The 27331-nt window shown below is 29.5% G+C and overlaps 1 protein-coding gene across 4 annotated transcripts in view; it reads right to left on the bottom strand.

Annotated features, from left to right (window-relative positions):
* The window catches only part of Eph (Eph receptor tyrosine kinase), a 48828-nt gene that overhangs the window by 5770 nt on the left and 15727 nt on the right, over nt 1-27331 (bottom strand). Inside the window, exons 3-11 of one of the 4 annotated variants that reach the window (XM_065514601.1) lie at nt 20563-20642; nt 13394-13574; nt 12008-12493; nt 10950-11909; nt 10710-10886; nt 10528-10545; nt 10337-10384; nt 7908-8036; nt 4128-4223 (exon numbers count right to left, since the gene is read on the bottom strand). In XM_065514601.1, the coding sequence (XP_065370673.1) occupies nt 4128-4223; nt 7908-8036; nt 10337-10384; nt 10528-10545; nt 10710-10886; nt 10950-11909; nt 12008-12493; nt 13394-13574; nt 20563-20642 (2175 nt within the window). The remainder of the gene's footprint in view (nt 1-4127; nt 4224-7907; nt 8037-10336; nt 10385-10527; nt 10546-10709; nt 10887-10949; nt 11910-12007; nt 12494-13393; nt 13575-20562; nt 20643-27331) is intronic. The other 3 variants (XM_065514603.1, XM_065514602.1, XM_065514604.1) reach the window with 3 other exon arrangements.

The raw sequence follows: 27331 nt of genomic DNA, 5'->3' as shown, positions 1-27331 counted from the left end.
ACTCCCGTAATAGAGTATCATTTAAGATTATTGTTGTAACTCTTCCAAAGGCTGCTCATTGTACAGAGCGTTTTCAGCTTAGCACTGATCGGTTTTGTAGTATGCACATATGTATTAATTTGTCGTCTTGATTAAACCACATTCTTCAATTCACTCATCAATGCTGTAAAATTCCTTCGCTTGTACTCTATATAATTATACACATTGAAGAATGAGTGTTGTGCGCAACAAAACTAAAACGAATGTGAGTTTTTATCGTATTGTTACGAAACTGATTTTAAGTTGCATTATTTTTATTTATTTTATTCATAGTAATATAAAAAGCCATTCTTGGTCAATAAATATATGGGGCATTTCATGTCAAGTGAACCAACTTTTGAAATCGATGTCTTCCGATCGGGATGAAATTTGCACCAAGGTTAGCTCTATTGGATAGTAACTCAGACACAATTTTTCAACAACATCGGTCGAGAACTCTCTGAGTTATAGGGGGTAAAATTTTGACAATTTGGTCAAACAGGGGTTTTTTCTTATCCATGTAACTTATTACCTATTGTTCTTAGCAAAATGTGTCCCAAATAGTATAGATAGCTATTTCTTCGATCTTTCGAAAAAAAATATTTAAAAAAAAAATAAAAAATTTTTAATATTTTTTTTCCGAAATCAAAAACTTTTTTGACTTTTTTTTAAAATACGTCCTCTTTTTTTTTTTTTCTTAAAATAAAGTTTAGATATTTTCCTTGAACACCTACTTGGTCGCTTAGTGGGATGCGAGTGTGATATCTATCAAAATAAATATTTTGTAACTCAAAACATAAAATTTTTGACTTTACTATCCAATAGAGCTAACCTTGGTGCAAATTTCATCCCGATCGGAAGACATCGATTTCAAAAGTTGGTTCACTTGACATGAAATGCCCCATATATATATTACAAAGCAGTAATCATAAATAAAAATATATAAATAAGTACAAAAAATTTAAATATATTGAGTATTTATTAATACAAATTAAATGAGCTTCATTGAGTTATTGGTTCCCAAACCAAAAGGTAACAAACGAAAAAAAAGAAAGAAACTGATCCCAGTAGTGATTAGGTATGAATAAAACATGAGTTTAGTTCAACTTTAAACATACAATTTAACAAGATGATTATTAGTAATTGTAAAAAAGATTTAAATATTCTATATATTTTTTTTAAATATGAATTAAATATATAAAAAGAATATAAAAGCTAATAAGCTAATAAATAAAATTTTGGTATGGACAAAAAGGTTATTACTTAGGAAAATAATCCCATCAATTTGAGCCGAAAAGCATTATTAGAATGGGAGAAGACCCTAAGTTCTAAAGGAAAATAATTCCAATACCTAGCAATCCTAACTAAAAGTTATTGTTCAAATATTACCAAATGAATCCTTGGTATCAAAATCTGTGGGTTCCTAATAGAATGTATAAAAGAGAATTTAGAACAAAGTAATGCAGGTAACCCACATTTAATGACTTTGTTAAAAAATAATAAGTTACGATAACGAATGAAATTTAGAAAAGAGCAACCAAGAAAATGTTTGACATAATCAGAAATATGTTCCCGCCTCCGAAGATTAAATATATATCTAACAATCATATTTACAATCCTATTTAATGTTGTTATTATATATGAAAAAGTTCCCGACACAATCTCAAGACCATACAATATAATTGAAATTAAAAAAGAATGTGCCAAACGCCATCTAATTTGAAAAGGTAAATAAATACTAGCAGAATAAAGCTTCCGCAAAGTATATATACAAGATACATTATCAATATGATTTGCAAATATTAAACGATTATCAATATAAATCCCCAAACATCTTAGCTGATCAACAAACAATACAGAGGAGCCAGCAATAGAAATATTTATAACTTCACCATTACTTCCGAATGCTAGAGCCTTGGTTTTTGATGAATTATAGACAAGGAGTTCTCCAAAGTAAAAAACGATTAAGAGTATAATTAATATCAGAAGAGAGTTTATTAAAAATAATTTTTACTGCCACTGAATAAGAGCATAACGTCATCTGTATATAAAAAAGATTTGCAACTATTTGAATCAATACAGATTGGTAAATCATTTATATATAAGATAAACAGAAGTGGTCCCAATACTGAGCCCTGGGGCACACCAGAACTAAGGGGAAGTAAATTCGAAGAGTGGCCATTAACTCCAACAAACTGATATCTACCTGTGAGGCACAAAAAAATTAGCTTACAAGCGGTAGTGGAAATCCTAAATATATCTCTCAATTTACGTATCATATTAGAATAATTTATAGAATTAAAAACCTTAGCCAAATCAAGAGACACAAATGCAGATCAAGTGTTATTGTTAAAATTCTGTATAATATCATCTGTCATATCAAGTAAAAGACAGGTAGTGTTATGACCAAATCGGAAAGCATATTGCGATGGAGTAATAAATTCACGTACAGAAAACTATATCTGGTCTTTTAATATGTGTTTTAGAGCTTTAGATAAAGCTGGTAGAATTGATATAGGTCTTAAATCATCAAGTGAATGGATTGTTCTTGATTTCGGAATTGGGACGACTCGCGCAGTCTTCTAAGTGGAAGGAAATTTTGATGTGGTCAAGATCATATTGACGTGATGGATAAGAATGTCAGAAATATGAGGATAAATCGATTTTATAAAGCGAATAGGAATATAATCAGTACCAACAGCTTTCAAAGAGCAGTGCATCTCAAACTGTAACATATATGTGGGCATTATTAACATTAAATAAAAGCTTTGAGTTGATCATTGATCGTAAGTATGGCAACGCTAAATGTTTGCTTCGACTCGTATATTCGAATTCGAAATATACGAGTTTTGACAGTTAAAGAACATTGTAGAAAGTTCACCAGATATGGCGTGTGTATTCTAGAATATACGAGTTTTGACAGTTAACGAACATTGTAGAAAGTTCACCAGAGATGGCGTGTCTTTTCTTTTTTCCAATTACAATGATTTTTTTTTTACTAAACGATAGAATAATATTATTCTTAGAACTATTTACATCTTGCTCTAATAAAATATAATAATGAAAAAGCAACTTGCTAGATAGAGAAAGTACAATACTAAAACGTATTTTGATATTTAATTGTAAACAAATGCTTGCTCCCGGCATAACCATTAACGTACAGAGATATATTCTGTATAAAAAACAAAAACCTACAAATAGTCAACACTTAAAACTATATATGTGTATAAATAGTGGCCATGGTTGCAATCGTGAGTTCAGTTTATGAGAGACGCTATTCGAATAAACATCAACTGAGTGCCTTAAATTGTGCTGTATTTTCAAGTGAATTCGTGTGCATTATAAAGTGTGTGTATTTCTGCGAATTTATAAACGTGTATAAAAACATTCTGTGGTTGTTGTACATTTTAAATAAATAAAGAGTTGTTACAATTTTTAAACTACGGCTTTTATTTGCAATCAAAAGTATCCGGTTTATTTGAAGGAAATAAACCTCACACAAACTCACAAAACGAGATGTTCATTATACAACTTACTAAACTAATGACTTAAAAGAGCGACCTAGTTAATTTGAGTGAGCTGAGCTGAAGAGAGCGATCACTTCACTGAGCTAATAAAACAATATTTAGTTTAGTTACATTAATCCGATGCCGAAAAATCCAACGGACCGGAAATTACAATCTTTAACTGTTCATGGCATTTCCATGTATGTATTTTATATTGTCATTGTCGGAAAACGCACAGGAAAAGGACTACAAAAACAAAAGTGTGGTCATAATAAAAGCCTTTTTCGCAAGAACTTCAATTTCCTTTTCCAATGAGAGTTGTTACGCCCAGAATAGTACATGAAAATAAATTTTATGAAAAAATACCGTTGCCAAAAACAATGTGCTTTTCTCTCACTAAAGTGAGCTAAAACAAAATAATCGACGACCCTAACACAACATTCGTAGCTTAAAATTAATTTAATCGCCAATCTTCATGTTAAAAATTCAACCTAAGAGTTTTTGTTTTTGTTTAATGATCTTTATTTCTAGTTGCGTATTAATTTAGATAAAAATATTTTTGTCAATGTTATTGGGCTATTGAAATATGTGAATAAAACATACCTGGTTTAAGTGTTTTGATAGCCACATCAATGTCTTGAACAAAAGTTGGTGGTATTTTTAAGCGACCACGGCAGACATCTCCAAATTCACCTCCACCTAAAAAAACATAAAATAAATTGAAATACGCATAATCCTAATTGCTAAAATACTGTCATAAAAAGGTGCCTACTCGACAAAGGATTACAGTTATTTATCATATTACCCAGTGTTTAAAAGGCTACGTTAACTAAAAAATGTTAACTATTGCTACAACTACTGCTTCAGAAAATGTTCTGTAGCGGTAGCATTTGTCTTTTTTTGTTCTCTTGCTTTTTCTATAACTACTACTACCTTCAAAAAATAAAACTTTAAACAGAGCAGTAGTAATAAATCATGAATTGTATATAGATTAGTAGTATAAAAATACAAAAAATCATTACTACTGCTCTACATCGAGTATTCATTTTTATTATTTATAAGTAGCAGTAAGGTAGCAATAAGGTAGCAGTTAACGTAGTAGAATAATTTGCAGTTGAGATAGCAATAGAAGTAGTCAAAAAAGAAAATCTGCAGCCATAAGACCAAAAATGACAGAAATAAACATTGTGTGTTGTTTTTGTTTTGAGAATTTTTTACCATCCACATAAACAAGTTATTTCTTACGTTGCCATATTATTTACAGGGGAAATATTAATGTTCTACACAATTATAAATGAATTTTCGTATATTTAACTGTTTGAACAATGAAACAATTTATTAAATGATAGAATTCATTTTTGTGGATATTTTTTAATTTTCTTATCTCAAATGAACTTAACATTTTGTGGAAAAAGTAGTAAATTTGATTTCTTAAAAAAAACTAAATTAACAAAATCCAATCAAATTTAATTTTATTGTTATAGGTTTTATAAAATTTAATTTTATTGGATTTTGTTAATTTAGTTTTTCTTTTAAGAAATCAAATTTACTACTTTTTCCAAAATTTTTTAAATTCTTTAATATTTATCATTGAATTGATCTCATTCCTTTTTTATTAAATTGGAATGTATTCTATATTTATGTTAACTACTACTATTTTAAGATCTGCAAATATACAAACAAACAAACAAATAAATAAGTAGATATACATTCATTTTGTTATATATAGATAAAAGAACGTTAAAATCATTACATTTATTTGTATATAATATAGAATTCGTTTTTATTTAAAGTAAATAATACGGCAACGCTTTGAAACAATGTTTATGTACAAGTATGGTAACTATGTGCATTAGAGTGTCCGTTAGAATTAAATTTTTTGAAATGTTGACACGGTACCCCCTGAAAACTTTCGTAATGACCTAAAATACCACCAAAAAAAAGTTTAGCTTGTTCTAAGAAGGGCAACCCGTGCCGACTATCGATTTAGTTTTGAGTTGCATTAACAAGGGGAAATGCATTTTTTAGTTTTTTTTTTAAATTTTGCTATTAAGTATTTACTTTTGCAATTTAATTTAAAAGAATCAAAATGTGTAAGTAATTATCGTTCTAATGAGATATAAAAGACAAAAATTGGTTAAAAAATGTTAAAGTTATTATAAAATCGCCAGGCCATTAACGTGTCTCAGGCCACTCGAACAAGACATGTAGGAACAAAATTAACATATTTTGAGAAATATTAAATTAAAAGCTTATTCTTACTTAAAATATATCCATATTTACTTGTATGTGAGTTTTTATCTTCATAGGATACAGTTAACCTATTCCGTATAACCAAAAAAAATTTAAAAATTTTGTTAAACAAATTTCAGAATTTTTTGATCATGACATGGGGATTTATTGAAAACATAATAGGGAATAAAAAAGTGAAAAAATTATGTCAATACCTCCTATAGTTTTTCCGTACCTGCGATTTAAATTTTGCGATTTTCGAGAAAAAATAATTTTTTGGCCATATTTTGGCGAATGAGCCCAATTTCCTTGGTGTTATTAATTTTAAGTAAAATCTGTTCAGAATATTATAGTCCAGGTAATTTTAAATATAGTCTGAAAGTTTTCCTAAAATCGGAAAACGTTAACCCTTAAATCGTTTTTTTATTTATTATTGTTTTTTTCATTAAATTTCAACCAAAAAATGTAAAATTAATTAAATATTTGATAATTTTGAAATTTATTTTCACCTCGACTTTTTGATATGAAACAGAAAATGTTACAAGTCCCAAAAAAGGACCTATAAGATGCAAACGCACTTCTTCTTAGCTGTGATTATTTGTTATTATAAATCATACCAACTAACTAATAAAACTCCATTATCAGGTTTCAAATCATGGATTATAATATTTCTGAAAAGGACTTTGTACACTAAGCTAACGAAATGATTAATAAAGTAAAATTTTAAGAACAAAACACACGAATGAAGTCAAATTTATTGAAAGAAGGTATGTACATCAAATTCAATTTAACGTTTCGTAAAATCATCACAAAATTTATAATGAATCATTATTAAAATTTAGTTTAACTTCTAGAATTATGCGGAATTTAATTTTTAATAGTTTCAATATGTGCAATTTATTCTGAAAAAGTTTTTAAGTAAACTCATCGTGCTCTACTATTTAGAATAATTGTAATTCTTAAAAATATTAATCTAAAGAGGTTTGTATTGTAAATCAGCAGTATAGGTTTCAAATCAGATGTAATATAATGATATATATACGCGTTAAGGGCCTGGCGATTTATTAATAACTTTAACATTTTTTAACCAATTTTTGTCTTTTATATCTCATTAGAATGATAATTACTTACACATTTCGATTCTTCTAAATTAAATTGCAAAAGTAATTACTTAATAGCAAAATTTTTAATAAAAATTAAAAAAATGCATTTTTTCCCTTTAAAAAGGGTTGCCCTTTTTAGAACAAGCTAAAATTTTTTTTTGTGGTATTTTAGGTTATTACGAAAGTTTTTAGGGGGTACCGTTTCAACATTTCAAAAAATTTAATTCTAAAGGACACTCTAATGTGCATACAAACAAAAAAGACGAACTTTGTTTAGCAATAGAAAACAAATTGCTCTGCTACTTTTAAATTTTTCTTTTATTGCTACTACTACAACTACTGCTACTAAAATGTGAAGGTAGCAGTAGTAGTAGTAATTGATTCACTCCGAGTTTTTATTAATTTTTTAACTAGACTACTTGTGTTTTTTCGTTGCTATTGCTACTTGTAGTCTAGTTATTTAAACACTGATATTACCAAGTGATGTAAAAAATTAACGAAAATTAATGTATTTAAAAAAAAATTGTGTATTTTTTGTGAAAAATAATGTATATCAGAGCTTAAACAATAAAATGAATCAAATGTTATATAGTTTAAGATAAAGTATTTTATTTATTTTTTTTTTTTTTTTTTATTATTTATTATTTTTTATTTATTATTATTTATTTATTTTTTTATTTAAAATACTACTAAATAAATAAATAAATACTAATAATAAAAATCATTTGGATTTGGAGAATAGCTCCACAGGTAAATGTTAAAGTGATCTAAAAATTACTACATTAGAAGAAATCGCTCTTTTTAGTATATTTCAAGTCAAGATTCCTGAATTCTGATTAGATTATTCTATGTATATACCTGTTATAAATTGCGGGTTTAACAATGAATTAAAAAATATAAATTTCACTACCAGTAATATCCAAACAATAATTAATTTTTAAGTGCAATTGTTATATTAAATATTTACTTATAGAATAAAGTATATTTTTTTTAATTTTTAATCTGTAAAACTACAAACACATTTCCTCAGAAAAAACTTTACACTTACCAATAATCGCTTCAATGGTTATATAGTTAGCATCAATTTCTCTAGCAAACTCGCGTATAGCCTGATTCGGATCTTCATATGTATGTGGATCCACATAGCTGCGACTATTTCCAAACAACGGAGTTGTCACTATAAAGCGTATAAATATTAAATTAATTGTATTCTTAAAGTTATTTGTAAAAATAATTATTAATTAATGCCTACAATTTTTTAAACTAGGCCCGTTAACAATTAATATACATATGTGTGTTAAGTAACATTTAAATGATATTTATAATAAAGGATGTCCCAAAATTCGTTCAAAATTTTAATTGTCTGGTATTTGTCAAGTAAAGTGTTGGATAGCAGACAGTTGTGGGTTTGTAAAAATTGATCGAGAGAACGCCTTTTTTTTGTTGAACATGATTGTGGCTCATGCCATATAGCATGTAAAACATTTCAATTGCTCCATAAAACATTTCCTGGTCGAGTACTCGTTTCGGTAATAACAATTTATTGTGATTTAATATCATTGGATTTCTTTTTATGGTATTATTTGAGCCTATTTTATAGTAATACTTATGATCGTATGTTCCAGAAAAACCGAGCAGGGTATTTTCCCAGTGTTCAAATTCATAACCAATCTAATGAAAACAAATTTTAAAATCTTGCGAACATTTTGGGACATCCTATACTTAAGAGAATATTCCCGTTAACATTAAATTAGCCCTATCCAATTAATTATGTTATACAGACATATATACTATATATATATGTATATATGGGGCATTTCATGTCAAGTGAACCAACTTTTGAAATAGATGTCTTCCGATCGGGATGAAATTATGCACCAAGGTTAATTCTATTGGATAGCAACTCAGACAGAATTTTTTAACAAGATCGGCCGAGAACTCTCTGAGTTAGAGGGGGTAAAAATTTGACATTTTGGCCAAGCTGGTGTTTTTTCTTATCCATGTAACTTATTATCTATGGTTCTTAGCAAAATGTGTCCCAAATAGTTTAGATAGCTCTTTCTTCAATCTTTCGAAAAAAATATTTAAAAAAAACACCAATTTTTAAATTTTTTTTCCGAAATCAAAAACTTTTTTGACTTTTTTTAAATGGGCCCCTTTTTTTCTTTAAATAAAGCTTAGATATTTTCATTGAAGATCTATTTGGTCGCTTAGTGGGATGCGAGTGGGATATCTATCAAATTAAATATTTTGTAACTCAAAACATAAAATTTTTGACTTTTTTTTTTGCAAAATCTAACATTTTTTTGACTTTTTTTTTAAAATGGATCCTTTTTGAAATTTTTTTTTTAGCTCAAACAAAAGCTGAGGTATTTTCCTTGAAGACCCTTTTGGTAGCTTAATGGGATGCGAGTGGGATATCTATTAAAATAAATATTTTGTAACTCAAGACATTCATCCCGATCGGAAGACATCGATTTCAAAAATTGGTTCAATTGACATGAAATGCCCCATATACTATAAATTAAATAAACACCAAAGCAACAAAAACACTGAATCCATGATGGTCATAGGTATTTATAGATATCTAAAATAATTCACTTTTAGAGCAATGTGTACGGATATATAAATGCAAACAAACCAAAGCGACACCAGAATCCATAAATGGGCGGATTGGAACATGGGCGGTTGAAACATGATATGATTTATTTATTTCATATAACATTATAACCGAGCCTGAAGAGCTATTTATACTTAAACAATTCAACTAAATAAATCAACTATAATACAAATAAATTTAAATCTTATAATAAAAAAAATATAAAAAAGGGTACAAATTATAAATATAAAAAAAAATTATAGAGACATGAAAGGAAAATTATTTACAAAATTTTGAAAAACACTTAAAAATATTTAAAACAGTGTTTTTTTTAGAAAAATTTTCAAAATAATTTGCCCGTCTTTTTCTGAATCAGTACAATTTGGTTTCTGCTCATAAATATACTTTTGAAATAGAACAGCCAAATATTGACAGTTTAAAAAATTGTATATATATCTGATATCAATTGCTTCGCATTATCTCTTATTATTAATGATGTGTAATATCACATTAATAATGTTTAGATTTATGTTTATAATACTATTTTATTACTAAGAGCCAAGATAAATATGCGCAAGTTAATAAAAAAATTATGCATTTATAGAAGAGAAAACTAATAGGAAGGATTAAGAATAATGTTAGTAGAAAGTAATAAATTATCGTTTCTTAAACCATTTTTGTAACGGAAGGAATTACGTAAGTATTTCTAACTGGTCGTGGTGCAAAAGCATCTTATTAGACAGCCCATATACACCGATCATAGAAACTATAATAATATTTTTTTTGTGAGGATATAAAGGTAAGATTCTAATTATACATCATGCAATTACATTTACTTTCTACGATAAAAGCAAAAGAAAAAGAACAAAAAAGTTTACCATTGGATTGAATTGTTTTAACGATGGGTGTAGTATCCATGGCATGAACTAAAATATTTCAAAAAATATTATAAACAAATTAAAAAAACAAGTATTTTAATATCAAATGCAAACGATTAAAAAATGTATATAAAAGGATCGAAATTGAACAAAATAATAGCAAAATTTGGTTTAAAAACATAAACACTTACTATAGGTTACGAGCAGTCCTGGTTTTGAAGGATAGAAAGGAAGGGGAATAGAGTATTTCAATGAGTTTGATTATTTAAATCAGAAATAAACTTAAACTAAGTGATCATGGCATTTATTACAAACTGCGGTTAAACTACAGCTGTTGTGTTTTATATTGAATGATTTTTACATTTTTAATTACCTTCATTGCTGGCATAATCTAATGGCAAAGGCATATGATTGCTGGATTTTTTATCTATATCATCTTGATTCTTGGATCTTAAAAACAGTACTGTAGCTACAATTACTAATACCAAAATGACTACCACGGCTACAGTAGCACCAGCGACCATGCGCATTTGAATGTTGTTTTCGTAAACTAGATGCAACGAAAAAATTTAAACGGACTTTAAGCCAAAGGGTTGCAAAATTGATGTATTACCTGAACTGACTCCTTGTTGGGTGTGAGCATAAACGATATTACTGTATGTTCCATAACCATTCAGAGTTTTATAGCGTACTTGAAATCCATATTCAGTATTTTCATTAAGATTTTCTATATGAGCTTTTGTGTCTTTCGTGGTCAAGGCGGTCTTGTTGATAGTATCAAATTCAGGTTTGGGAAACCATCGCACTTCATAAAATTCTATAGGAACATCACTTTGTACAGGTTTATCCCAAAGCAAATCGATTTCAGTGCTTGTTGTTGACACTACTCGTACATTACTTACGGTCGATTGTATGGCCGACTCTGTGGTGGTGAAAATTATTTCAGCCCACTCTGTAGTTATCTGGGATAAATCAATGTGCTGATTATTGTTATTGCTCGACGACGCTGCCTTAATACTATTTCCAATCACGATATCCTCTTCACTTTTTGAACTGTCTTCTTTGTCTTGATTACTAAACGATTCGTTGGGATTTTTATAATTTTTTTCGTCAGTCGTTGCGTTTTCGATAATATAAGACACGCCATTCATCGAATGAATCTGAATAGTGTATGTTGTGACAGGTTCCAAATTAGTTAAGGTCAATTTAGTATCATTAAATGTGTCTGCCGATGGTGTAAAAACCACATTGGAAGAGCATGAAGCGCACACAACTTTATAAACAATGTCACTTCGATACTTTGAATTCTGGTAATTGTTCTCTACGGCGGCATGATCGCGTACAGGTGTATTCCAAGACAATATTGCACTGATATGATCGACAAATAATAGCGTAAGATTTGTTGGAGGTCCTGGGGGTTTGTAACATGCCATATGTTTACCATCCCTAGGATGCCTAAAGAAACCTGACAAGCACTTGCAGTAGCCGGAAGCAGATTTTGAAGCATTTGAATTTGGAGGGCAAGAAATGCATTTGGTCACTTCCACTGAGCGAAATGTGCCTATCGGACATTCTGAGTGTATAAATAAAACAAAAACAAAAAATTACAAAAATTACTGCAGGCATACAATTTTATATGAAAGGTGCCAAAATTAACTGCAACAAACATACCATTGCAACTTTTATTTGCAAAATCAGGCTCATATCCAACTTTGCAACGACAACCGCCATTGAGTATTGTCCATTTTCCATCACCTTTGCATAAATAAGTCGGCGGCTCATAAGGCTCAGCATTTTCTACACATGTGCCATTTTGTTTTTCAATAAGTGTTATTTCCCGACCGGTTGGTGTTTCATTGAAGTGGGCAAAATTTTCGGTAACTGCTGGACATGTAATGTAATAAACCTTAACAGCTAATACACTGATGCACGCACCTTGGTCACGAAAGGCAAAGTAAACACCCTTTTTAGTAACAGCAATGCTTTTAACTTCAGTATTGATATCAACGTCACTATTTTGGTTAAAACGGCCTTCACCAGCAGCAATACGTGCTATTAATTTATAACTATCTGTTTGCCAGGGAGGTGGTTCACGTGTAGCTGCATCAAACTCATAGTACAGCAAACTAAATGTTTCCTTGCACGAAAGCGCGTTTCCTTTAAAGCAAATAAATGTTTCTATTAATTTTCAGTTCAAATATATTTTATCAGCTTCATTTTTACGATTCTAACAAATTATAATACAATTTGGAAGCACAACACTAAAAAGATTTTTCAAAGGTACTTTTTCGATGACATTTTTAATATGGCCAAGAATATATGAAGTTTCCATTACTTCTGTGCTTCGCAAGGCAACTACGATTTCATTCATGCAAGTATGAGTATATTCAAAAAAATATTAAACTAAAGAGATCGACACGAATTTCTACGATGATGCATATATCAAAAAGCATACAAAACATCCAGAAACAGTTACGGAATCAGAAAGTGGACAGTTAAAATAGTAATAATCAACCAAACTAATTTTTTTGGGTCGAAACAATAATAAGCTGACGACGTACAAAATAATAAAAAACTTCAGTATTAATGCATAAAACATTAATCATTCGATGTAACATTTTTTACTTTTTCCAAGCAAAAAATGCTTACAAACGGAAGCAGAAGACCAAATGTGGCACTTATCGAGCTAAGCACGTCAATCCGTCCGTTGTTTTGACTTTGTTTTAATTATACATGACATTTATTATTTCCCTTACGATTTACAATTTATTCTGTTGGTAATCTAATAACTTTGTATATGCAACCGATTTGAGTAAACCTTCGGAATTCCCGAACAATATCAACTAAAGAATGATCCAGTTCGAATCTGGAAACAGCTTATATGTTGTAGCTCCCACTGCTCGAAATTTAATGATTGTAACTTCATCGTATTTTTTTTTTTTAAAAGTTAGTTTTTGATACAAATCTTTTGCATTATTAAACAATACTTATAATTCAGGAAATTTTACTAAATAAATAAAAATTTTATTTAAAAATATCTAATTCTATTTTACTTACCTGGAAAAAGTGAGCAGTCTCTAATGGTAAATTGAATTTCAATATATAATCGATTAGCAGGACCACGATCAATAAATGGCGACCAAAGCCAATTATTAACATTGTGATATGCAACGTCGCACACAACATAACTTCTCCAATTTATACCTTTAACAAAATCAGTAAAACTTTCTTCGACCCACTAAAATAATAGAAATAAAAAATAAATAGTAAAAACATTGTTTAATAAACTTAAAATAATGCTAATTCTAAATGAGTATTAATTTAAATATTATAAAATAACAATTAAATTCTTGAATAAACTTCAAATTATAATTCACTTATCTTATCTTTGCAAGGCTTATTTTTTTTTTAATAAAATAGTCTTAAAGCCCATGTATTGCGCTATTTATCTCGTATAGTTAGTCAGTTATACGTATTTGAACATTTTTGAAATATCGTTTACAAATTATCAGGTATGTTCTGCAAATCACATTTTATAGTGGTTTGAAACCACAAAAATGGTGTTCTGTGCACATAATTTTGTGATTTTAAAACGTTCAGCTAAGTGGCTGTCGATTTCAAATCACCTGCTTTGCTGCGAAATTTGTAATAAATTGCTTAAATGAATAATTCGATGTGCTCTTTAATCATTTATGTATTAAAATTAGATATTTTATTAAAAAAAACATAAAAATTTCAAATTTTTAAAGAGGTGTCTTCTGCTGTAAAAAGTTAGTTAATTTTTGTGATTTTCTATTTCTGATTTAGTTGTTGGACAATACAAAGCAGATTTGACGAAAAATATAATTAATTTATATAAGTTAACTAACAATTTAAAATCTAAATTTATTTATTTTTTTAAGTTTATTGATTGATAACAGTCAAAAATTGAATAGTTTTTTGTGTAAATTTAAAAATATTAAATGGCAACAATATTTTTTTTGAACAATCAGGTATGTTCTGTAATCCACGTGATTTCAAATCACATACCGTTTTAAAATCACACGTGTGATTTCTGCCTGTTCTGTAAATCACACTGTTATTGTATTTTTCGGTTTGATTTTAAATTTTCGAAAGCACAAGAAAACAGCTGATTCGTTTATTTTAAATGTTTTGTTTTGCAAATAATTTTGTAGAAATATTAAAGTGAAAATAAAAAAATGCCTGGAGCTTCTGTTATATCTTTAATGGAATTAAAAATAATGGAATTTTATAAAAATTTTGCAAAACCTATGGCGCAAGCTCAACCACTATGTCAAAAAGAAAACAAAACAGCAAAGCTGCCACACAATTGCTTTTGGTTACCACTTGCTTCAACTTTGTTGCATTTTTTTTCCAATTAGCGCAAAAATCTTAACGCATATTGATAACTTATAAATTTTATGACGAATTCTATAATTAATTTAAAGATATTGAACATATTTTAGACAAACATTAAAAAATTTTAGTCTGACAAGCTTCCATGTATTTTCGAAAATCATAAACAGCTGACAACTGAAAACAAACCTGAAACCACAAAAGAATTCACAAAAGCAAAAAAACTTTTTACAGCAGAAAAGGTGTCTCTAGATTTTTATTAAATTTTAAGTGTTTTTTTAATAAAACAAGTAATTCTATAAGAAAATTAATAAAGGACATATTGTTTAATTTATTTAAATAATTTATTTTAATATTTTTCATGCAATAGCCGCAGAAATAACCAATGAAAAATAAATAATAGCAGTAAAAAAGATAACAAACAGTCCATTATTAGAGGTAAGCAATCAATTTGCAATAAATAAAAGTAAAAATGGATAAGTAGTTAAAAGTAAAAGGTAAAAATTATTTAAGAAGCATTCTGTTGAAAATGTTCCAGCAATTTAAGCCTAAAGGTATTATTACAGTGAGAAAAAATACGCAATTCACACGGCAACACATTCCAGCAACGAACAATTTTTACAACAAAAGATTTTTCATAGAATGAATTTGAGATTCTATGAATTAAAATTTGAGGATTTCTAGTGGAACGACAACTTCTTATAATTTTATAAAATAGAAATAAGGGCGAACTTTTACAAAGTTAGAAAAAGGTCTGCCCAAAAAAGTTGGAACATAATTTGAAATATGTTCACGTCTTTTAATATTATAGACGAATCGTACAATCATGTTTAAAATTAGTTTTAACTTATTAAGATTAGAAGCAAGTGTGCAAGAAAAAACCTCAAGACCATACAAAATTTGCGGCATTAGAAGAGAATAAGCTAGCTTATATCTGATATGAAGAGGCAAATGTAGATTTGTAGAATATATCTTACGCAATGTCATTAAAACCTTACAGAATATCAAATCAATATGACCATCAAATTCCAATTTGTTATCTAATGAAATGCCTAAACATTTAAGTTGGTTTACAAAATCAATTCTAACAATGTCGAAAAAAATATTATGGTCAAAATAAAAACGAGTTGAAGCGCCAAATGTTATGGCTTTTGTTTTTGAAGTATTGATTGATAAACAATTATCTCTAGTCCAATCAGAGACAGACCGGAGACAAAAATTTATGTTATTTTCCAATACATCAGTAAAATCACGAGCACAAGAAAAGAGCAAAACAACATCATCCGCAAATATAAATGATTTGAACAAATTAGAGTTAACTTTAGAAGGAAGATCATTGACATAGAGTATAAATAATATAGGACCTATAACTGAACCTTGAGGAATACCTGAACTCAGAGGGAGCAAGTCAGAATCTATACCGTTTATCGAAACAAATTGCGATCTACCACTAAGATATGCTAATATAAGCCTACAACTAGGTCTGGAAAATCCATATTGATCCCTAAGCTTTTCAATCATCCGAAAATGATTCAATGAGTCAAAAGCTTTAGAAAAATCTAAAGAAACAAGTACATTTAGCATCTCATTATTATTACAATGCCTGACGTGCATTATGCGACATAGCATTATGTCCACTACGGTTAGCATACTGCGACTCATAAATGCTCAAGGATATAGCTTCAAGAATCTGTTGTCTAAGCAGATGCTCCAGTACTTTGGAGAGTGCAGGCAAAATTGAAATAGGGCGAAGATCATCCGGTACATTGATTACTTTAGATTTTGGGATGGGAACAACACGTGCAACCTTCCACATTGCAGGAAACTGGGATCGCATAAATATGGTATTAAACAAATGTGTCAAAATGCTGAAATATGAGGAAACATAATCTTAATAAATTTAATAGAGACTATCAGTACCAACGGAAGATGTCTTTATTTTATTTAAAGCCTCTAATACCTCAATTTCACTTACACTACGAAAAGACACGGCATTTTCAGAAAAAGTTGAAGCACCAAAATCAAAAGGTTCAGAATCACCAGTACTCCCATTATTAGCAAAATAGTTATTAATGCAATTAGCAATTATCAAATAAAGTTTGATCATTTAGAGTACCTGAAGACTTGAGGACCTTCCACAAGCCAGCAGTATTAAGTTCCCTAAATAATGCAGAATAATAGCAAGCTCTTTCTTTGCGAATAACTTTTTTGTCCTTATTCCGATATTTGCAAAAAAACCTTCCAATTCTTAGTAGACCTGTCTTGTCTATAAGCAGCAAAAGCTAAATCCCTTAAGGATATAGCCAAAACAATAGTCTTAGATTTCATCCAACAGAATATCCTTAGAATATCTAATCCTCCTTTTAACAATAGGAACGAAAGAAAGTAAATTATAAAGCAATGAATATATATTGGAGCACAGTATATCAACTTCACATGAATTAAAAATAATAGAAGAGTCAAATTCAGACAAAAATATTAGCAAATTTTCCCAATCAATGTTACTGTAGTCAAGATACGCATAAACTTGCTGTATCAGAAACTTATTAAAATCAAAAGCAGCGCATATTAAGGCATGAAATGTCGTGAAATTGCCGGACATATAAATTGATCGGAGAATGTAGGTCTTGAACTGTCACTAAATAGCATAAAGTCGATTAACGACGTTGAACCATGTGATACATCAAAATGAGTAGGCAGCGAATTATGAAGAATATTAAGATTAAGTTTCATGCATAAAGAGCGAACATAAGCCGAATATGAATGAATCTTATTTACATTTTGATTGAAAGATCGATGTTCAGGTAACCAATTAAAATAAAGAAAAATAAATACTTTTTTCGATTTCATTGCTGTGATATCATAACATCGTACATTACAATGTTCACCGATACACGAAACTTTTACATGTTTTACATGAAACATGTATTTTCAAGGTTAGTACCGCAAACACGCAATGAAAGTCCTTGAGTTTTGTTAATTGTCATTGCGAATGCAAGCCGTGCCGGAAATTGCAAGCGTTTAAAATCCAATGGCATGTCGGTCGGAGCCATTGGGATCCGTGGTATCAAAACGTCTTCTTCTTTGTAATTTCCTTTAAGTATTATTGCTTCGATGACGTTATTCATCAGGTTTTTCGGGCGTCATTACAAAGACGTGATTGGTTTATTTTTCGTAACATTATGATTACCGATCCGTCTTTCAGTTGGAATCGGAATCCACCGATTTGTACGTCATCAATTCGATAGCGATTTCACTTTGAATCTTAAAATCCAATTCCTCGACATCACTGTTTTTCACATTAACGTTCGCTCAACCAATTGTAATTTTGTGAAATGTTTGGAAACACCTTTCGGATGAGTTCGGATTTTGATTCGCTGAACTGGCAGAAAGCGAAGGATAATTGAATGCAGGCGGTCGAAATGTCAACCGGTATCTTGCAACGCTTTGTCTAATGCATCCAAAGACTTTTTAAGCGCCATTGTACATCCCAAACAATCAGTTTGCTTTGCTGCAAAACTTTGGCCATCGCACTGTTCTTGGAAATGTAGCATGTTGGATTTTCGTTGATTTGCCTATTCAATGGCAACTTGAGTGCTGAATGTTCTTTCACAACATTCAACGTATGTTCCAACAGATTCCCTCAAGGCATCGCAATCATATTATTTTTCTGGTCGCTCCTCTTGATTAAATGCGTCGTGATCGGACGATTGCTAGCTGTCATGCCTAACTCAGATAATACCTTGTTCGACATCATCAAGCACATGTCCTCAATTAATATCAAAACTCCGTTGTAAATTTGGATTTGATGTTCTAATACGCATCTGATGAAAAATATCATCACACATGGCATCTTTGTATTTGCTTCACAAATCAGTCGGTTTGGATGAGAAGCATTTTGTGATAATTATCGAAAACGATGTTCGTATTTGATGAGCATTTTACAGCATCTCCGAATGAGTGTCATTCTCTAAAAATCCCAAGCGTTGAAACGCTTTTCTATATGTGTCACACAATTCATTATTTACAGTTCGCAAATCTTGGAATGATGTTGGGCCACGAACGTTGACTAATTGAAAACGCAAATAGTAACACTCATCGTTTCTTGGATGGACTGTATAAATGCGACCTAATGCGTCGGTGGAAAATAAAGGGGGAAACCTGGAACTGGATTTCCTTGTTTCCGCCGTTGAAATTTCTTTGACGATTGATTTCAAGTATAATATATTGGCATTACGGAGTATAGCAACAAATCAAAGTCTGACAAATATTTCTGAGAAAAAAAAATAAAAATCAAAAAATAACAAATATGGGGGATTTCACGTCAAGTGAACCAACTTTTAAAATCGATGTCTTCCGATCGGGATGAAATTTTAGTATACATATCGAAAATATAACTTCCAATTGCTGGCAGGGGTAGTACCAATAAAAGAAAAATTTAAAAGTAGCAGAGCAATTTGTTTTCTATTGCTACCTTAAACAAGTAAGAGAGCTATATTCCGCTGTGCCGAATCTTATATACCCTTCACCAAATTATATTCCAAAATACAAATTTTAAATTCCAAAGTTGTTTTTTACATTTTTTGTAATTTTTTTTTCGAATTTTTATTTTAAATTTTAAAATATTTTTTAATTTTTAATTTTTTTTTCTTTCTTCGATTTTTTTTTTTGCAAAAATAAAAGTAACGGGTAGAATAGATAAAAGAAGCACCACTAATGAAAATTTAAATCCTCACCTCTCATTTCTTTATAATTAAAATAAAATTGTATATAATTTTCTTTTAATTAATATGTATATTACATAATAAATATGAGTATTTTTATAAATATTTTCTTCATATTATCATTAAAAATAATTAATTTCAACAAAAATGGGACTAATACTTTGTTAGTCTTTAATATATATATTTTTGGCTGGGGAGCCGATGAATTTTATGAATTATTTAAATCTTTTTAATGAATTTATTATAATATTATTTTTATAATAGTTTTATATATACTAATGTATTAATAGTGTATATTTCAGGTATTACTGTTACTGCTATGTAATATTGTTATTTTGGCCTGTATGGCTTTATATTACATGTTTTGAAATAAATAAATAAAATAAAAATCGATTTGGTATTTATTATTTTATAACAAAGTATGCTATCTCCAAAATTGGTTATTTCAAAGGCAGCCATGTCCACTTTGTTGAAACAAACACAGCAATCTCCAAATTTCAGGTCGCATTTACCCGCAAACCTCAGTGAGGATATGGATCAAATTTGGTTGGCATATTTGTCTTTTTCTTCTATACTAATTAGCAAAACATTTAATTATGAAATTTAAGTTTCTTTAGAAATACATGTTTTTCTTATTTATTTCGAAAACAACAAAAGTGGAGATTGCTGCCTTTGCTGACATTCCGTTTGTAATTTCCACAATATAATTTTCCGACCCTATAAAGTATATATATTCTGGATATATATAGCGGAGTCGATTAAGCCATGTCCGTCTGTCTGTCTGTCCATCTGTCTGTTGAAATCAACTTTCCGAAACCCCCAAAGTGATTCATATCTCCGGAATTCTTCCGTCTCGGTTGCTATTTAAAATCTAGAAAATCGGTCCACGGTCCACTCATTCTTGACCTATTTTTGACCAATATATGGATTACTAATTCATTAATATAGACAATATGGATATCTAATGATAGATATTTCAAAGACGTACATATATACGACCATAGTAAATTGGAAAAATAAGTGTTAAGTTAAAACTTATTTTTTCTGAAATTGACACATTGTCGGAATGCCATTCATAACCGTTTTACTTACATATATCTTAGATATCTGTAACAAGAAATAAATGATATGATTTATTGTACATACCCCTGGTGTTTGTGCTTGAGGTCCGTACGGATAACGTGTCCATTCCAATGTAGCCTCTCTCGTTGTATCAAGAAGAATAACTGAAAATTAAAATTTATGGAGATAATTTATGTATTTAATAAAAGTGATGTTGTATTTCACTATAAATTAGGGATGTAACGAATATTCGTAATAATTCGCTTCATTTTACCCATTCGCTTTCACAAATATTTTAAAGAATGTTTTAATGAATCTGTTAGTTTGGAAACTCTTTTCAAAAGAAAAATTTTAGATTGAAGTGAAGTTTTTTGATTTGTATTTATCTATTTATGTTAAGTGATTATAAGCGTAAAATTTAATGTGTGTGAAGATAAATTTAAATTTATTTAGCACAGACATAAACCACATATTTTAGCTCAGCCCATTTTGCAGTTAACAGAGCACTGTTAATCACTTAACAGTCATAATACTTGAATTATAATAAACAAATTTATACCCACAATATCTGAAATAATTTCAGAATAAGAAAAAAAAATGGAAAAAATTAAAAAAAAACTATCCATCTGAAATAATAGATGGATATTTGAACCCATCGTAATATCAGGATTCCAATAAATTTGAGTTTTGTGAAAAAATAAATCTGGAGAGAATTTTTGGCCATTATGGAAATTAGGAAAAGGGCTCGGATATGACACTATATAGAAATGGTAGTCCTAGGGTCACTTAATGGAACTGTGGTAGTGGGATATCTGAAATAATTTTGGGATTCCAATAAATTTGAGTTTTGTAAACAAATAAATCTGGAGAGGATTTTTGGCCATTATGGAAATTAGGAAAACGGCACGGATATGGCACAATATAGAAATGGTAGTCCTAGGGTCACTGAATGGAACTGTGGTAGTGGGATATCTGAAATAATATTGGGATTCCAATAAATTTGCCTTTTTTCAAAAAATAAATCTGGAGAGGATTTTTGGCCATTATGGAAATTAGGAAAAGAGCTCGGATATGACACTATATAGAAATGGTAGTCTGATAAGTATGTTTTTTTCTTTATTGAAAACACTTGAAATTCTTCTTGGTCCGAAGCATGGACAAGAAGAGCTAGTTGTCTTCACTAGATTATATAAAGTGGGATGTTTCATACCGCTGAATCTGGGAGAAGTGGAACTAAAATTGCAACGGATTAGTTTTCTTATTTAGCAAAAAGAAAGGGTCTTAAGTAAGTAACAAGTAAGAGTGTTATATTCGGCTGGTCCGAATCTTATATACCCAACACCAAAATAAGACGAGCCTGGTTTTCCTGATGTGTTTTTCAATTATTCGGTACGGCGATGTTTATATATATTAGGATTATTTACGTCGAATTCTAACCTGATAAGAGATTTCTGAGCATTTAAGTGATTTTAGGAATTGGACTTTATATGGGGCATATGGATCTATCCAAACGAAATATCGTTTTGTGATTTATTTCTTCATGGAACATATTTTCCTGAATTTTGTATGAATACTGCTTATATACCATAGATCCATATTGCGAGCAGAAATTTGTATGGAGGATAGACGAAATCATGGACGGATTCTTAAAATTTTAAACAGAGCTTGTCCTTTCATCATATGAACAATGTATGTAACATTTCATGGTATTATCTGCAATATATTTAATGAAATTATCATAACGTTTTTGAAAAAGATCAACTAGTTTTGTAGTCCATAACTCTGATTCTACAATTCTGATCAACAAAGAATCACGACTAATATTGGGGATTACGATCGAACCAATGACACTGTATGAGTCAGATCTACTGAGTGCAAGGCGAACAGGCCACACTTCAATCATAAACGATATCTGTATCCATATACGGATTCTCGAAAATCCGTTTATATCGGAATTCAATCGGAAATCGACTTTAAATGTACAACCCTGAAAGGGGATGTCTGGAAGAGTGCCAAGTGATCACAAACTGGATATACGGTATCTACATATCGGTAACAGACTCTCTTATATCTTATAGTAGAACGCAATGTATTTCAGGTTGATAAGCTCAAAGCTTATAATAAAATGTTGCACAGTGCGGCTGATCGCAAAAATATTGCAAGTATATCTGTATCTTCTAAACTTCTCCTACGATTGCAAAATTATGAAAATGTAGTTTGTTAGAATACAAGGTGATATACATGTTGTTAAACTTTGCTAAACTTTGTAGAGCTTATAACATATGGGCAATTCCATGTCATCGTACGTGACATATGTACGACTATAGAGTGGAATAGATTTTGCAAAAATAAGAGTATCTGAAAAATAATTTGGTCTTTATGTTCCATTCAGAGGGTACTATTTTTTAAAAAAATAATAAGTACTTTAGAAACATTGTTGTCCAAAATATCAAGCGAAATAATGGTATATCGGAATTTTGAGGTACATGTAAAAATATGCGAATCGTGAGAGGCGTATGTTTTCTTTTAATTTTTACACTAAACCAAATATTTCTCCTTTACAATCCATCATCTATCTAGATACACACAGCCTCAGAAGTGAGTGTACACCAGGGATTTTTTTAAGATCATAAAAATCATTATATTCCGACTTAAATCTTTTTTTTGAGAACCGAATCTATTATTCAACTCAATCTCCAACAAACCGAAACTTTTAAATTTGAATCGATGGATAGATTTTAAGATTTAACCTTTGTGTTTACTAACTTTTGAGGCACAAAAGGAAATGGCCCATGTATGTAATGGTATCACGTAAGAACGGCTGGAGCGATTTGGCTGATTTTTTTATTCGATTCGAAATTTTCAGATGGTTTGTAAAGAAAAAAAACTAAAATATTTCACTTTTCTTAATAAGAGACATTTTTTGAGAAACTTGAAGAACTAACTAACATTAGTAAATAGTAGGGTATTCGAATTATTCGATTTTTCTCTTGTTCGAATAAAACGAATAATTCGAATAAGAGATTTTAACTTGTTCGAATAATTCGATCACACGTTTAAAATTAATCGAATTATTCGAATAATTTAAATTTTTTTAAAAAAGTAAAGAATGAAGTTTTGATTTCGGTTTTTTAATATTTTATTGTTTAGGAAAAACAAAAAATATCGTTAAAGTTAACCATTGAAGTATTGATAATGTTAAAAAACATTCGAATCTACAAAACAATTGACTAGCAAACCCTTTAGTTTCCGTTTTGGAGCTATGCTTTAAAAAATTTGAGCTAGTTGGACATGATCCTGAATTCAAATACAATATAAACGTATTAAGAACTTTTATATGTCGTTCATTAATTCGGGTTTTAAATTGAGTAACTAATTCTTTAGAAAATTAATTATTTACTATTTCTAAATTATTTATAACAAATTGTATTATTCATCAAGCTCTATCAATGTTGCCGAATCTTTGCTTAATAAAGTGGCCTTGGGTAATTACACAATAAAGGGAATCTGTCCAAAGTTTGATATCATTGTCAGTGAACGTGGCTAACTTGAAGTCAGGCGGTGCATGATTGACGCATTTACAAATACGCAAAAAGTTAATTACCATGTTAGACAAAGATGTCCAACGATGTTTAATATCATGTATAAGACGAACTCCATGCTTTTCTTGCAACAAAACGTTAGTTTACAATAATTGTGTTTATCATTCGATTTATTAAATATTTTGCGGTTAATAACATCACTTATATACATATATTTTAAGATCATGGCCTTCATCTATTTCAATGTAATCATTATAAATGTCATCCTCAATATCACTTTCGACGACGGTTTCAAAATCACATTCTCCATCACATTCAACTCCACTTTAATCTAAGTTAATATTTTAATTATTAATTGCGATTCTTCTAATATTTCGCCAGCTAAATAATAAATATTTTAATCCGTACCTTTTATTTTCATTGGTTCAAGTCCTAAGTTAAAAATGTTGAAAGATTTGTTTTTAGAATTGTTACTTCTTGCAGTAATATTTATAGAAGGAGCTATCGGAACACTCATCTGCAGTGATCGAAAGTCCATTTGTCTTTAGTTATTTGTCGAATTTCAGAAACAATACAATTTATGTGAGTCATTATTACTTATTTAAATTTGAAATTATGAGAAAATTTTAAGCAATTTAATAAATTTAAATATATATGAACATTTATTCGTTTTATTCGATTATTCTACATATAATTGTTCGAATTATTCGTTATTCGAAAATGGCCATTTTTAAATTGTTCGAATAATTATTCGTAAGAAATTATTCGAATGAACACCCTAGTAAATAGCTACCAGGCGAAGCCGGGGCGGTCATCTAGTATTTAAATAAAAACAATCTTTGGTTGATTTTATAATAAATAAAATGTAATATCGTACGTGTCATACCGTACGCGACAGAATGTTCTCTTATAGTAAAACAAGATTATTATGAAGATTATTATAAATTTAATTAATATATAAAAATAGTTATAAAAAGCAGTTATAAAAATATATATATCTGACTCAATGGATACTTTAATAAACCAAATTGTCGTATTTGGGCTGCTGAGTAACCCGAAGAGTACCAAGAGCTACCATTAAATCCATTAACCCTCCGTTAGTCGCAATCATTTTCAATCGAAACTACTCGCAATGTATCAAAATGATATCAATAAAAAAACGGCGTTTGAAAATAATCTCTTCACTTTTTATTTCGAAAACATCAAAACAATATTAAATTCAAAGGCCCATAATCATAGTCAGAAATAAAGTATATTTTAAGAGAAATAAAGTCGTCTTTACTTAAGAGTGGACTTTAGGTCTACCATAGACAAGATAAAATATACTTTTGACGTTAAAGTCGACTGTAAAAATAAAACCAGCTGAAGCTGTTATTAACTCATTTAACAACATCATCAGCTGTTCTTCCTCAAGTAAAAAAGTTCGACAACAAGTCAAAAATGTTTGTGTTACAAGATATTGGCAGAGATTTTGCAATTATTAAACGGTTATCAATAAAATTAGAACCAAAATATCCCTCAATTTAAAACACACTTTAATTTTGACTATAGTTGCAAAATAATTAAAAGCAGGTTTTTATTTTAAAGTTGTTTCTAAATAGAACCGACTTTAGTGTTTGACTATGATTATGGGCCAAAGTATTTAAAAGGGTAATAAAAATAAAATTGCAGTAAAAATATATTTTTATCAAGAAATAGCTTAAAATTTAGGATGTTTAAAAAAATTTACAATAGAACATTTTTTGCCTGTATCAACCAGATCAGTTGATACTAACGGAGGGTTAAAAATGACGGTATGGCGTGGTTTATGGACTGGTGGAATCATGGTCCATATTTAATCAAAAATGAGGAAAATCAGAATGTTACCGTCAATGGTAACTGCTATCGCACCATGTTAGCGAACAATTTGATTATCGAAATTCAAGAACATAGTTTAGGTCAGCTCTGGTTTCAACAAGACGGAGCTACGAGCTATACAGCGAGGGTAACAATGACCTTGTTGAGAAATCATTTTGATGAGCACTTAATTTCACGATTTGCTACGTTAAATATGCTACCTAGATCATGCGACTATTTTCTCTGGGGATATGTAAAGTGTGAGGTCTTCAGGAATAAGCCAGCTACGATTGACGCTTTGGAAGCCAATATGACTGGTGTTATTCACGAGATAACAGTCGCTATGCTCGAAGGAGTAACCGAAAATTGCTTCGAAATGGACCAACTCAGACGTAGTCATGGCCAACATTTACATGATTTCATTTTCAAACAGTAAATGCCATAAATTGTTCTTTTAACCGACAATAAACATTTTTAGATCACTTTCATATTTATGTGTTTTAGTTTACATTATAAATCAAACCTTACGATGAATCTCTTGAAATATGCCAACCCTTTTATATTGCAACATGTACGTTCTCTATTTTCTTCTTACATGTTCATTCTCATATTGTAGTAACATTGTATTACTTTCAACTTTGTATTTTAGTCTTAATATAAAACTCTGATAATAAACTTCAACAGAATCACTCATTATATCAATAATATTAATAATCCTATTTTTGTCTTTTAATTCTTTCTGATCTTCTTAATTCTAAATATGTACTACAACATCTCTTACTTAAAATATTTCTATACAAAACAATTTCATTTACTTTTTATTCAATATTTTTTTTACATTCTGTTTTTTTCTTCTCAAATTTAATTTTATTTTGTTCTGGGTTCTTGAGCAAAATTTGTGGATTGACAAAATCTAGTAATGTTTTGGGTTAAAACTAAAATTTGTTGTTGATGTAGTTCGATATTTAAGGACTGAGATCGAAAAATGTTTAACATACATATACATTAGGCATATAACTAATTTTGGCGAAATTTTTGGCATACCACCACGTGATGGCCAATGTTGTATAAGTAATGAAAATCATTTTTTTAGATCATTTGGAATCAAAAACATCACGCACCAACACCTATTTCTAAAATAAACCAAACTTCTATTTCTCTGAAAAATTATATAAATTATTTCATTTTTTTTTGCAAGTGTGAGGGATACTTCCCTCATTTAAAAATTATATTTTAAAGTATGTCCGCAGTTACTATTAAAATAAAATATATTGTGTTTCAAAATAATTGAAAATATTTCATGAAAAACTTTATTGCGTTTGGTGCGTGAACTTTTTTAACAACCGCGAAAAAATAATACCGTGGTTTTTTATATTTTTTAATGCTCTATTCGACTATGCTATGCCAATTTGCATATTTGCAAAAATTGTCAATAGTTATATCCCTAATATACATATGTTAATAAAAATGAAACC

The sequence above is a fragment of the Calliphora vicina genome, chromosome X (assembly GCF_958450345.1).
Source record: "Calliphora vicina chromosome X, idCalVici1.1, whole genome shotgun sequence".
Taxonomy (NCBI): Eukaryota; Metazoa; Arthropoda; class Insecta; order Diptera; family Calliphoridae; genus Calliphora; species Calliphora vicina.
Note: the sequence above shows the minus strand (reverse complement) of the source record. Positions and strands in the feature narration are given on the sequence as shown.